This window comes from Zeus faber (genome assembly GCF_960531495.2).
Source record: "Zeus faber genome assembly, chromosome: 15".
Classification (NCBI taxonomy): domain Eukaryota; kingdom Metazoa; phylum Chordata; class Actinopteri; order Zeiformes; family Zeidae; genus Zeus; species Zeus faber.
This window is the reverse complement of record NC_137194.1, coordinates 13,142,318-13,154,817: the sequence shown is the minus strand read 5'-3', so window position 1 is coordinate 13,154,817 and position 12,500 is coordinate 13,142,318. Positions and strand designations below refer to the sequence as shown.

The window sequence follows — 12,500 nt, the reverse complement described above, 5'->3', positions numbered from 1 at the left end:
TTCCCCTCAAAGGCTTTTTCTTTTTCCGGCTCCATCCATCACAGACCCGTGTGTTTATCGGGGTGATGTTGGTGGTCCGCACAGCAAGTGTCTCTATATGCTGACCCTCCTTAAATCAAAGTGGACAACCTGGCTCACACACACACACACATGGCAAAGGAGAGCCACCACTCAGCGTCCTAACCCTCCTTCCGGGAGCCACACACCCGGGGGCCCCTGACTCTGCTTCACTGCATCTTTGGGAATCTTTTACATTTTTTTTGGAACTCGTCTTTAACCAACCTGGACGCTCTCCTCGTCATTTTTTATCTTGTATTTTGCTGTGAAGTTACCCCTGAGCAATGTTTGGTCTAAACAAGGCGCAGGGCTCCAGGGCCGGGGCACGAGCGGGGGCCCCGCGGGGCTCTGCGGGGGCCCGGCAGGCGCACCGGAGCGGCGGCGCGGCGGCGTGTGAAGGCTCCAGCGCCAGCTCCAGGATTTACTGTGCGTGTGTCCTGCTGCTGCTGGTCGTCACGCCGCGAGTGGACTCGTCCTGGTGGTGAGTGGTACAGTGTCCGACGCTTGGCAGCAATATTTATGGGGGCGATAACTTACTATAAATATTGCCATTTTATCCAGGACTTGTTTTGTTACTTAGTGTATATCTTTATTTAACGTAAGAAAAGTTGCGAAAATTAATTTGTTTGGTAAAAATGATGTTAAAGCTATAATGATAATAATAATAATAATAATAATAATTATAATGCGAATAATAATAATAATAATTATAATGCTAATAATAATAATTATAATTATAATGCTAATAATAATAATAATAATAATAATAATAATAATAATAATAATAATAATAATCATCATCATCATAACCATAATCACAATCATAATCATAATCATAACTATTATTATTATTATTATTGTTATTGTTATTATTATTATTATGATTATTATTACTACTATTATTATTATTTTACTAATTCATATCTTTGTAAAAACATTTGTCGAATGATGCGTATCTCATATCTCTGGTCCGTTCGTTTAAACTGTAGATTGCCAACGAATTGAACTTGAATTCAACGCTCCTTTAATTATTTTATCAGTTTATTGGTCTTTTTGTAGCACCTGCTATGGTGGCCTTGTGGCCTTTATGTTTTAGTTCTATGTAAATTCGTTTTCTTTTTTTAAATTTTACTATTTATATGGTATTTACTGTTACTCGTTAACAAATGCGATAAAATATGACAAACACACACAAAAAAAAACAAAACGCCTCTGACTTTAATGGCGAGTTTCTCCGTGTCGGTTGTGGGCTTTCCATATTGAGCAATAATAATAATAAATAATTATAGACCGATAAATGTAATTTATGTTGCGCTGTTGGCTCTGCGCGTGTTCAGCTCAGCTGGAGCACAGTCATTAATTCACCAGGTACCACACACACACACACACGCACGCACGCACGCACGCACGCACGCAAACAAGCAATGACTTCACTAAAACAACGCCACAGCCAGTCATGTAGAGCTCAGGTTAGGGGTGAAAATATCTCATTCCTTGTGCAACAACATACTGTGAACACGTCCGTGTGTGAGCGTGTTTATAGGAGACTGTGTGTGTGTGCGTGTGTGCGTGTGTGCTTGTGTGAGGGTGGGTGGGTATGTGCATGTGTGTGCGTGTGTATGTGTGTGTGTGTGTGTGCATGTGTGTGTGTGGGGGGGGGGGGGTGGGTGGGTATAGGGCTTTTGAAATGTTTAATAGTATGTGTAGATAATAAGCAGTTATGGGGAGTAGTGAGGAGAACATGTGTATGGGCCTTGGACAGTTTTTGGCTTTGATTGGACTCAACATGTCCTTCTTTGTCTTTGCAATATGGTTCTGGGCAGTTCTTGCTGAAGAATCTATTTTTATTACAATAATTGATTGTGTTCATAATCTCTGTGATGAATGCTCTGGCGGAATTATATTTTGTATAGGCCGCCTGGAGGCATTAATCAAAGAGAAATAGGCTGCCGTGAGGAAAGTAAAAAAAAGCCCGCGGTTTACTAGTGTCACTGATCAGGGGCGCTATGTGGGGCCACGCCAAGCAGCGGTGAGACTGGAATCCCTTTGTTTTTTGGGGTCAGAAGCCAAAACAATTGAGCACCACTGTTCCTGCGCCTCTGGCTCGGTTCCTGTTGAGCATTTTATCCCCAACAGTAAAGTTAAATGATTTATACAAACCCTGCTTCTCTTAAGAACATGATCCATGTCCTTTTCTCCCGACTAATGAATTCCCCAGAAATAGCCTGAGGAGATGACTAGAAAAACAAAGACCAGCACAAAGGGAGGGGTTATTTTTTAAAGTATTGTGTCACGCTCCTTCATTGGCCACTTATCAATTGTTAGTCACGAAGAACCCTCCATTTTGGACCTTCCAGTCCGGAGCAGGGATTATGTGTCCCGACCTGTGGAGCGAGACCCCCACAGGGGTCGTCAGAGATCTTAGGGGCGGTCACGAGGCTTTGGGACGATTTGATGTTTCCTAATAGTCAAATATATTTTGAAAAATCCATGGCTATATGTTCTAATGTATCATACACCCTAAAAAAAAACTTGCTCTCTCTACCATGCAAATAGAACAAATTTAGACAAAAATGATTACTGACTGCAAATTAATAAATACTGTACATTGAAAAATGTATAACATAATTTACATAGGGGCATTGAATCGGGTTTGATTGAGGGGGAAAACACTGTGGGAACCATAGCAATACAATTGGAGGTGAGAAAGAGAGAGGGCAGCAGGTGGATGTATTATTTCAATGCAGGAGAGGTTGCGGTGTCCACGTCTCACTTGTATCTCCCTTGCAGCGTGTTGATTTAGTCCTGGCAAATACTGATTTATTAACCAATAAAAAAACGCAAGTACTCCCACCTCTCAGAAGGAAAGAAAGAAAGAAAGAAAGAAAGAAAGAAAGAAAGAAAGAGAGAAAGAGAGTTAGAGAGAGAGAGAGAGAGCGAGAGAGCGAGCGTGCAAGACAAGAGAGCGAATATTGTCCTTTGATGAGCACTCACAGTTCTTATGGCCTCTCTCTTTAATCCCACTCTGGGGAATGGAGACTCAGCATCAAGCCCACGCAACCTCATAAAACACGACCACACAGATACAAGATCCTTGACCTTTCCCGACTGACCTGAACACCACCTCCCCCCCCCCCCCCCCCCAAAACACACACACACACACACACACACACACACACACACACACACACACACACACACACACACACACACGCGCGCACACACACACACACTGTATGTGTCAATGTTGCAAATGCACCCTTCCACTTAAATTTGTCTCAATTTCGAACAAGATCAACACTGTGTCCATTGCAACGGGGATGAGGTGAAATGTGTCTCAGTCGAGAGAGATAGAGAGAGAGCGAGAGAGGGAGAGAGAGAGAGAGAGGGAGAGATTCAAGTAAGTGGGTTGTTGTTTGACAGGGTTATTGTTGGCCCCCGACTTCGTGCTCTGATTTGTGACGACATGATTTCAAGTCAAACACACTCTTCTTTCGGAAAATGTATAAAACCACACACACACACACACGCGCACGCGCGCGCGCGCACACACACACACACACACACACACACAGGTCTTGCGGGAAAGGTTAAGTGCTTATTTATTTGGAGAGCGGAGTCAATGGTTTCCACCCCCTCCCCTCTCAAACCTTAAACTGTTAAGTGTAGTGAACTCTGACTCACAGAGGCCTGTTACCACCGCTCTGCGCGCCGCTCGCAACCTCGGGCTTCTCGCAACCGAGTCCAAAACGTTCGAGCGCGTACTACTGATGAGGCTTTTTTTTTTTTTTCCTTGACTCTATTTCAAAGCTTTCTCGTGTCAAAATGTTGACAGCTAATGGAATATTACGCGAAGATGTCCATCAAGTTCAAAATTAATCAAACCTCATCACCATCCCCTTTCTCCCCCTCCCTACCTTCCTACTCTTTCGAACGTCTTGGTTCCAGCCGAGCGTCGGGGAGGGGAGCAAGGTGTGTCTTGGAAGAAAACTTGGAAAAAGCTCGGGAGAATGTGAAGTCGCGGGCCAGGTTTAAAACCCCAAAAAGCCAGATTCTAGGGCAGGGTTGGCCGTCGTCAGAGACAGTAAATTCACAGTTACTTCGCTTCAAAAAAAGCTGGTTTTCGGGCTGGTTTACGGTACATCAAAAGACCTCAGTCCATGTCGTTTTTGAGATGGGGAGTCAACACAGTTTTGTCTTTTTCTATTTCCCGCAACGCACAGGTACATCGGTGCACTGGGCGCTCGTGTGATCTGCGACAACATCCCGGGGCTGGTGAACAAGCAGCGGCAGCTGTGCCAGCGCCACCCAGACATCATGCAGTCCATCGGTGAAGGCGCCAAGGAATGGATCCGAGAGTGCCAGCACCAGTTCAGGCACCATCGCTGGAACTGCAGCACGCTGGACCGCGACCACACCGTGTTCGGACGAGTGATGCTGCGTAGTAAGTGGAACAGGCTGATGACAGGGATACACAACAAGAGTTTCCAAAGCCCGGAAAATACTTTTTTTTCCCCCGTCCCAGTAGTAGGGTTTAACAAGGATGAGATCACAGGAGATCACACATCTTGGGATTCTATCCCACGCTATAGAAGCAGAGACTTAAGACTTAAGATATTCCCAGACAAGTCTGGGACTGATCACAAGAGTTCCCTGACCATCTCAAATCAAACAGTGTGCTCTTCACAACCCTGAAAAGAGATTTCCTTTTGCCTCTCAAAAATGTTGTCAGGGACTCTCAAGTCTTTTCGAGTATCCTCGGCATAAGCAGACGGATTAGAGGTTCGACTTGAGTCTGCTGTCTTCTTCTCCTCGCTGTTTCATGATCTTGACCTTTTCTATTTCGTCCATTCTTGCGCCCCTTCCTTCTCAGCCTCTCTCTCTCTCTCTCTCTCTCTCTCTCTCTCTCTCTCTTCTCTCTCAATCCTCTGCTTCTCACACTCACATACGCCGGCCTTCCATGTTTATAATCGCTAATGGACTGTTGTAATGCCTCGCACCTCGTCAATAAACACACAGGCTCGTAGCGTGGGCTTTTCGTCATCTTGTTTTTCCCACTCCTGACAGAATACACAACTCTCACTGCTCGAGTCCAACACACAACATGCGCGTTCACACACAGGCACAAATGTGTGTACATGCCTCACATATGGCTGAACGTACGATGTGCATGACTGTAGTTTTGATAGCTAACCCTGCGTAGTTGAATTGTGAGTGGGTGGGCAGGGACCAAAGAGAACAATCACGACGCACCACCACGCAGCAGAGAGGTGTGAGGTCTCTCCGAAAACCCTCTGACGTCCGGCTCTCCCTGGCTTGTTGCTGTCCCGCTCCCAGCAATCTGAAGCATTTGTGGGGGTGAAGGATGCATCGTAACAAGTAGTAGATACAAGACAGGCCTGGTGTGTGTGTGTGTGTGTGTGTGTGTGTGTGTGTGTGTGTGTGTGTGTGTGTGTGTGTGTGCGTGCGTGCGTGTGCCCGCGTGCGCGCGTGCGTGCGTGTCTGTGTGTGTGTGTTGAGAGCAATAAACAGTAATGTAGATATAAATATTTATGGAGAAATTCGCGCCGGCAGACAAACACCCACAGGTTGAATGATGATGCCCCACTTTACACACACACACACACACACACACACACACACACACACACGCACACACACACACACACACACACACACCTCACCCCTTCACCCCATAGAGGAAATGGCTCATTGCAGGGAAAACAGGTTGAGAGGGCACGTCGAGCAAGACAAACTCACTTGCTGTTGAAAGGTTCATGTGAAAAAAAAGTAAATGTCAGTCGGTATTTCATATTGCCAGCAAGCTTAAAAATATGGGTCACAGAGCAAACATTTGTTGTATCTTCCGAGAGTGGGGAACTGAGCCTCCTGTCACCAGTCGATGACTGGCTTCTTTGGCTTATTGAAGGAAATGACTAATGACAATTTCGTGTGACCTTTGCTGACATATTGCTGACTTGATGTGCAACGCCTCAAGCTAAAAGCGATGGCGTCCAGACTCGATCTATCTATACTGTATATGCCTTTGGTCACACGGTAGGTGAGTCATGTTCCAAGGAACTAGAGGAAGCAGAGGAGAACAGATGTGAGCAGCAATAGTAGACGGTGTCATGACATCATAGTGGCGCTGATAAATGGGGTATCACTGTGCCTGTCTTTAAACAATTTATGTGAGCAGAGGAGAGCCCCGCTGCGAGGATTATCTCCATGCTAATATTTAAACAGAGCTGTCCTGTCCTGCACACTGGGCCCGATATGCCCGCTTCAGCTGTACTGAGCTATCACGCCCTCGTCATTGGGGCACATGCGTGTGAATATCTGTGTGTGTGTGTGTGTGTGTGTGTGTGTGTGTGTGTGTGTGTGTGTGTGTGTGTGTGTGTGTGTGTGTGTGTGTGTGTGTGTGTGTGTGTGTGTGTGTGTGTGTGTGTGTGTGTGTGTGTGTGTGTGTGTGTTTCCGTGTGCCCGGGCGCATGTGGCGTTTGATCAGGCTCGAACCAAGTTAACGTTAGGCCGTAATTCACGAGGCATTTTCAGAATGCGTCGTGTTGTGCAATGTGAGGCCGCCATTTTTATCCGCCGACAACTAACAGGTGTTTTAATAGCTGCACTGAAACGTCCCTCCCTCCATCCCTCCCCCTCTCCGTCCCTCCCCCTCAGGCAGCCGTGAGGCGGCGTTCGTCTACGCCATCTCCTCGGCCGGCGTGGTGTACGCCCTGACCCGCGCCTGCAGTCAGGGGGAGCTGAAGACGTGCAACTGCGACCCCCACAAGCGAGGGCGGGCGAGCGACGAGAGAGGGGAGTTCGACTGGGGCGGCTGCAGTGACAACATCAACTACGGGATCAAGTTTGCCAAAGCCTTCATCGACGCCAAGGAGAGGACGGTGCGTGACGCGCGGGCGCTCATGAACCTGCACAACAACCGCTGCGGCCGAACAGTAAGTATGTGCTTTTTGGCATGGCAAGTTCAATTTCAGTTCAATGCGAATCACCTTGTTTTCACCGGAGCTGGACGAGCGGTAAGTAACATCAGTAGTTGCCCAGGCCCACACAACACAGTCCTGTAAATAGGGTTTTTTTTTTTTGTTTAAGTCACGTTGCCTATTTTGCTCTGGTCGAGGTTGTGGATTTTACTGATTCCTTGAAGATTGAAGAGTGAGGTTCAGAACGCGCAGGATGAGTGGCTTGCTTTGCTATTTCTGTGTCTATTTCTATTCCTATTACTCTTCCCAGAATCACCTGTCAATCACATTTAGATATTTTACCATTATATTTGCTATGAAGTAGGTACCAACATACTACTAATTTGCCTCCAGGCCTTGTGTGGTAACTAAAGTTGGTAAGGTTGTATAACTGGGTATGAAGGAGCCGCCACTCAGAGATTCTCCTCCATGATGATGATGATGACGATGATGATGATTTTTGTTTCCAACTGTATTCCGAAACACGTTGTCAACACAGAAGGCCTTCCTTTTAACTCGCAAAACAGCAATGATGAGACTATGAGTGTATGTATGCATGTATATTAATGATAGCTATGATATGCACGCATATTAATTCATTACCGTAATCTTGGTGAATAAGTGGTGAGTGCGGCGTGCATATCCAGGGTAGGATTACAACGATTTCATTTCGCTTCCATGGAAGTCAGTGGAAGCTCCTTCTCTATCCCAGGCTCCGTCTCACGCTTCTCCTTCACAGGCGGTGAAGCGCTTCATGAAGCCCGAGTGCAAGTGCCACGGCGTGAGCGGCTCGTGCACGCTGCGGACGTGTTGGATGGCGATGTCGGACTTCAGGAAGACCGGCGACTACTTGAGGAGGAAGTACAACGGGGCCATCGAGGTGACCATGAACCAGGACGGCACGGGCTTCACGGTGGCCAACAAAGCCTTCCGGAAACCCACCAAGAACGACCTGGTCTACTTCGAGAACTCTCCAGACTACTGTCTGCAGGACAAAGCAGCAGGTGGGCGGCAGACGGGGAGGGGAAGGTGGGGATGGAAAGCAGAAACACTCAGGGAAAGACGAAAGACGACAGGAAAAAAAAAGAGAGAAATGGGTTTCCCATGGATGTTGATGGATTGCCCCTGACTGTGTTATGTATTTGGGTTGCTATGTGTGTGTTGGGTGTATGTTCATGCTTGACTGGTGTGTGTCCGTGTGTGTGGTGGGGGTGTGTGGGGGGGTGTATAGTGTTAGCTAAATAACACAGCAGGTAGGCCTGTGATGTCTGTGGAAGCTAATATCTCTGATCCCCCAGGAGACAATGGCTCTGTGACCACCTGACCTCTTCATTTTCCTGACATCTCTCTCTCTCTCTCTCTCTCTCTCTCTCTCTCTCTCTCTCTCTCTCTCTCTCTCTCTCTCTCTTCTGTCTCTGAGACACCAAAAGACACACGCACGCACACACACACACACACACACACACACACACATACACACACACACACACACACACACACACACACACACACACACACACACACACACACACACATACACACACATAAAGGCACGCATGACCAACTTCTTTCAATGATGGGTATGGTCGTATTTATGGTACTAGACTACACCTTTAAGAATCAATTTTTTATAAAAAATAATTTTTTAGCCAGATTTCTCCATCCTCTTCCCTTCCTTTGTATTCCTCCTCTCCCTTAGCCCATACTCCCCCTCTCTCTCACACCCTCCCCGGTGGAATCCATAGCCTCGGGACACAAGCAGCTCATTTTTCTCTTCTGTCCATCACAAACTCTTTCTCTCCCGCCCCCCTCTCTCTCCCTCTATGTGTCTGTCTTTTTGTCTCACCTCTCTCTCTCTCTCTCTCTCTCTCTCTCTCTCTCTGTCAGATCTGAACGTAGCTGGAGGGTAGAGTGGGCCTCAGAGTGTGAGAGCCTGTCTGTCTGTCACGCTCCAATGTCCATTTAACCCTGTCACACACACACACACACACACACACACACACACACACACACACACACACACACACACACACACACACACGCACACACACACACACACACACACACACACACACACGCACACGCACACACGCACACACACACACACAGTTTGGCTTCAAAGGGAGCAATGGCTTGGGAAAGGCAGCGTAACTATAGGCCGCTCTACCAACAGTGCATAGTTGTGTGTGTGGGTCTGTTGTTCTAAGGGCAGCCTGTTGTGATAGGTAGCAGCTCCAACGGGGAGCTTGTCTCACCAAACACTGTCCCTAATCTCTGTGGGGATGTCATTCACACAGGCCACAGACAACATGCCGCTGCATTAGGTAATAGTTATCCAGAGCTCTGCTAAACGCCAGACGCTACTGCACGCTTAGCTACTGCACATGCATGTTGGAAAGCAGTCACTGCTTTCCAACCAACAACAAAAAACAAAACGGAAAATATTGAATTAGATCTGGTGCTATTAGTCAAATTCTCATGACTGTACGATTCAGTGATCATCAGTCGGGGTAAACACCAGAAGATACACTTCATTAATCACCATAAGGAAGTCTGCGTTTAACCCATCTTAACTATCTGGGCGGCGGGGAGCCACAGCTTGGCATCTGGGGACCAACTCAAGATTGTGACGATGCCTTGCTCAGGGGCATCGGCAGGAGTGTCTAACATGCATGTCTGACACGCATGAGTCTAGGGTGGGAGGAAACCAGGGGGAAACCCACATGAACATGCGGAGAACAGGCAAACTCCACACAGAAAGGCCCCAACCCAGAACCTTTTTTGCTGTGAGGCAACAGTGCTAACCACTGAGCCGCCATGCCACTGCCAAACTAAAGGAGTGGAAGAAGAAGATTCATTTCATCAATCCTTGTGGGGAAATTTTTCCACTGCATTTACCCTTTTAGGACTTTAGGATGAGAACTCCCATAGAACTCGGCTGCTAATTAACTGGGAAACCTTATAAAACGGTGTCTTTCTGTGTCCGCTCCGCGCAGGTTCCCTGGGCACGGCCGGGCGCATCTGCAACAAGGTGTCGCGCGGCACCGACGGCTGCGAGGTGATGTGCTGCGGACGGGGCTACGACACCACGCGGGTGAAGCGCATCACCAAGTGCGAGTGCAAGTTCAAGTGGTGCTGCGCCGTGGAGTGCAAGGACTGCGAGGAGGCCGTGGACATACACACCTGCAAGGCCCCCAAGCGAGCGGAATGGCTGGACCAGACCTGACGAGGAACGAGCGCAACGCCAGCTTCCAACACAACCCCGCCCCTTCACCCACCACAGGACAACCTGTGGGACATGACATTCCGGGAAAGTTTGTCCAAAACTGCTCTACGTCCCCACTTTTCCTCCCCCCCGACACCTTCCTCTCTTGGTTCCTCTTGGTTGCATGGCTTCTTGACCTGTGAAAGCACTAGAATTGAATTCCCATGAATATGAATACAAACACCCATCTTCCATCCTTATGAATGGCCCCTCATGAGCTGACGGACTATGAATGACTCCAGTGAAGACTCTGTGACGGCTGGTTGGGGGTGGGTGGGGGTGGGGGCGGATTGGTTGGTGGTCTTTGAGGCGAGGGCTACTTTTCGATGTGTTGACCCGGGTCAGAACGATTTTGCTGCTTACATGATGCTTCAAAGAAAACACTTTTTGTATTATCTGAGCCTTCAAACATATCTAGTATTATCATGACTATATCATATACTCACATCATCTACGTCATTTTTTTAATTGGGGGGTGGGGGGTGGGGGGCGGGGGGGGGGGGGGGGGGTAGCACGGGGGTTGGGATACACTCCATAATGTACCAAAAAAAAAATGAAATGCTTGCATGGACAGCGGGGAAATGGCTTGCCAAGTGCACTTTGGGAACTTGAACAGTGGACGACGAAGGGTAGATTTGGCTCCGCGCGGCCAGACTGAAAGGCCAGGCCCAGCGCCGGCAGAGGGCAGGGAAGACGGACCAGCCTGATGAACGCAACGGAGCGGACGGATGCGTCCTCGGAACTCTGAATAGAACTGATTTGAAAATGAGAGGCGTGTGTGGTGTTTTATTTAAACTGTAAAAGTGTTGTTACGTTTTTCTCATCTGCGGATGGGGCTGCACTAAGACGGCAGACACGAGGAGAGAGAGAGAGAGAGAGAGAGAGAGAGAGAGAGAGAGAGAGAGAGAGAGAGAACAGAACTCCCGATACTCTGGTGTCAAGATGCGGAACCTCCATTGAGAAGCAGAAGAAGGTCTGGACGGTGTTTTCTTTACACCAAATCCAAATCGTTGGGATGGAGTTGAGAGTTGCGATGTCTCTGCTCTCCAGCTTGCTTGTATAACGTTGGGTATATTGCTTTATTATAATTGTTGTTATTATTATTAATATTATTATTATTATTATAAAAACAAGATGATCATATGAAATACATTGTGCTTTAATACCAAACTGGAAATATGCTTCTTTTCTTCCCGTCAAATGGAGAGCGATTGTGAGAAGGAGAGAGAGGAAGAGGGAAAATTGGGGCAGCAAAAAGAGGGAAGAGAGTGAAAGGGAAGAGGAGGAGAGGAAGAGAGAGAGACTAGATAGAAAGTGCAGACAGAGCAGAACAAATCAGTGTGACTGAGTTCCGTTGTGCTGCTGTCATAACTTACAGTGTTATTCCCATCACACACACACACACACACACACACACACACACACACATACACACACACACACACACACACACCGTGCGCGTGCACACACACACATACACACACACACACACACACACAGACTGACACACACATTCTCGCACACGATGGTTGATCTATTGCTGCTGTAATACACCAGCCACTCCAGCTGAGAGAAACATGAGCAACGAGGACAAAGATACTGTGTGTGCGAGCCAGAGATTCAGAAGGCAGATACAGGTGATGGAAGAGGGTCAATTAGACGGACTTTGTTGCTTCGTTGAACGGGGCTGAAAAGCATCGCGGCTGCAATAACACCGCCAACAAAGATGGATTCTGTGTGGATTAAGGTATGGTGTGTCGTATCAGTTGAGGGGAGGGAAGTGTTTGATTAAAGGGTTAGAGTAAACCTCCACCAACCCCTCACCCCCTTCTTGGCCTTATCCCACCCTCTACGATGAGGAATTCCAGGTGGGTCCCTAGCTAATGACTAGATGGCTGTAATTACCTCCAGCCTGTTGATGGCTGGTGCTTGGACATGCTCGTGCCACAGAGGGCCCAGTGTGGGCCCCCGCTGGGGGGCGGCTCCAATCAAAGGCTTCTTGGCCGGCTTATCAAAGGGAATATCTTCCAGCAATCTTCTCTGCTGCAGCCGCCCAGTCTCCCAGAGCCGACCAGACCCAGCGCTGGCAATATTAGGGCCAAGGCTGAGTCCAGAAACACCCCTGATAACAGGAATTCAAAAGGATATCATACAGCCACACACACACACACACACACACACACACACACACACACACA

General features: G+C 47.8%; 1 protein-coding gene across 1 annotated transcript; it reads left to right on the top strand.

Moving 5' to 3' along the window:
* Window positions 1–440: 440 nt before the first annotated feature.
* On the top strand, window positions 441–10,526 carry LOC307241496 (protein Wnt-2b). Its single transcript, XM_080015630.1, has 5 exons — window positions 441–538; window positions 4,281–4,501; window positions 6,736–7,013; window positions 7,777–8,041; window positions 10,034–10,526. Exons 2-5 carry the CDS (start codon window positions 4,375–4,377, stop codon window positions 10,261–10,263), a joined length of 900 nt encoding a protein of 299 aa, XP_079871756.1. The 5' UTR covers window positions 441–538; window positions 4,281–4,374; the 3' UTR covers window positions 10,264–10,526.
* Window positions 10,527–12,500: the final 1,974 nt, after the last annotated feature.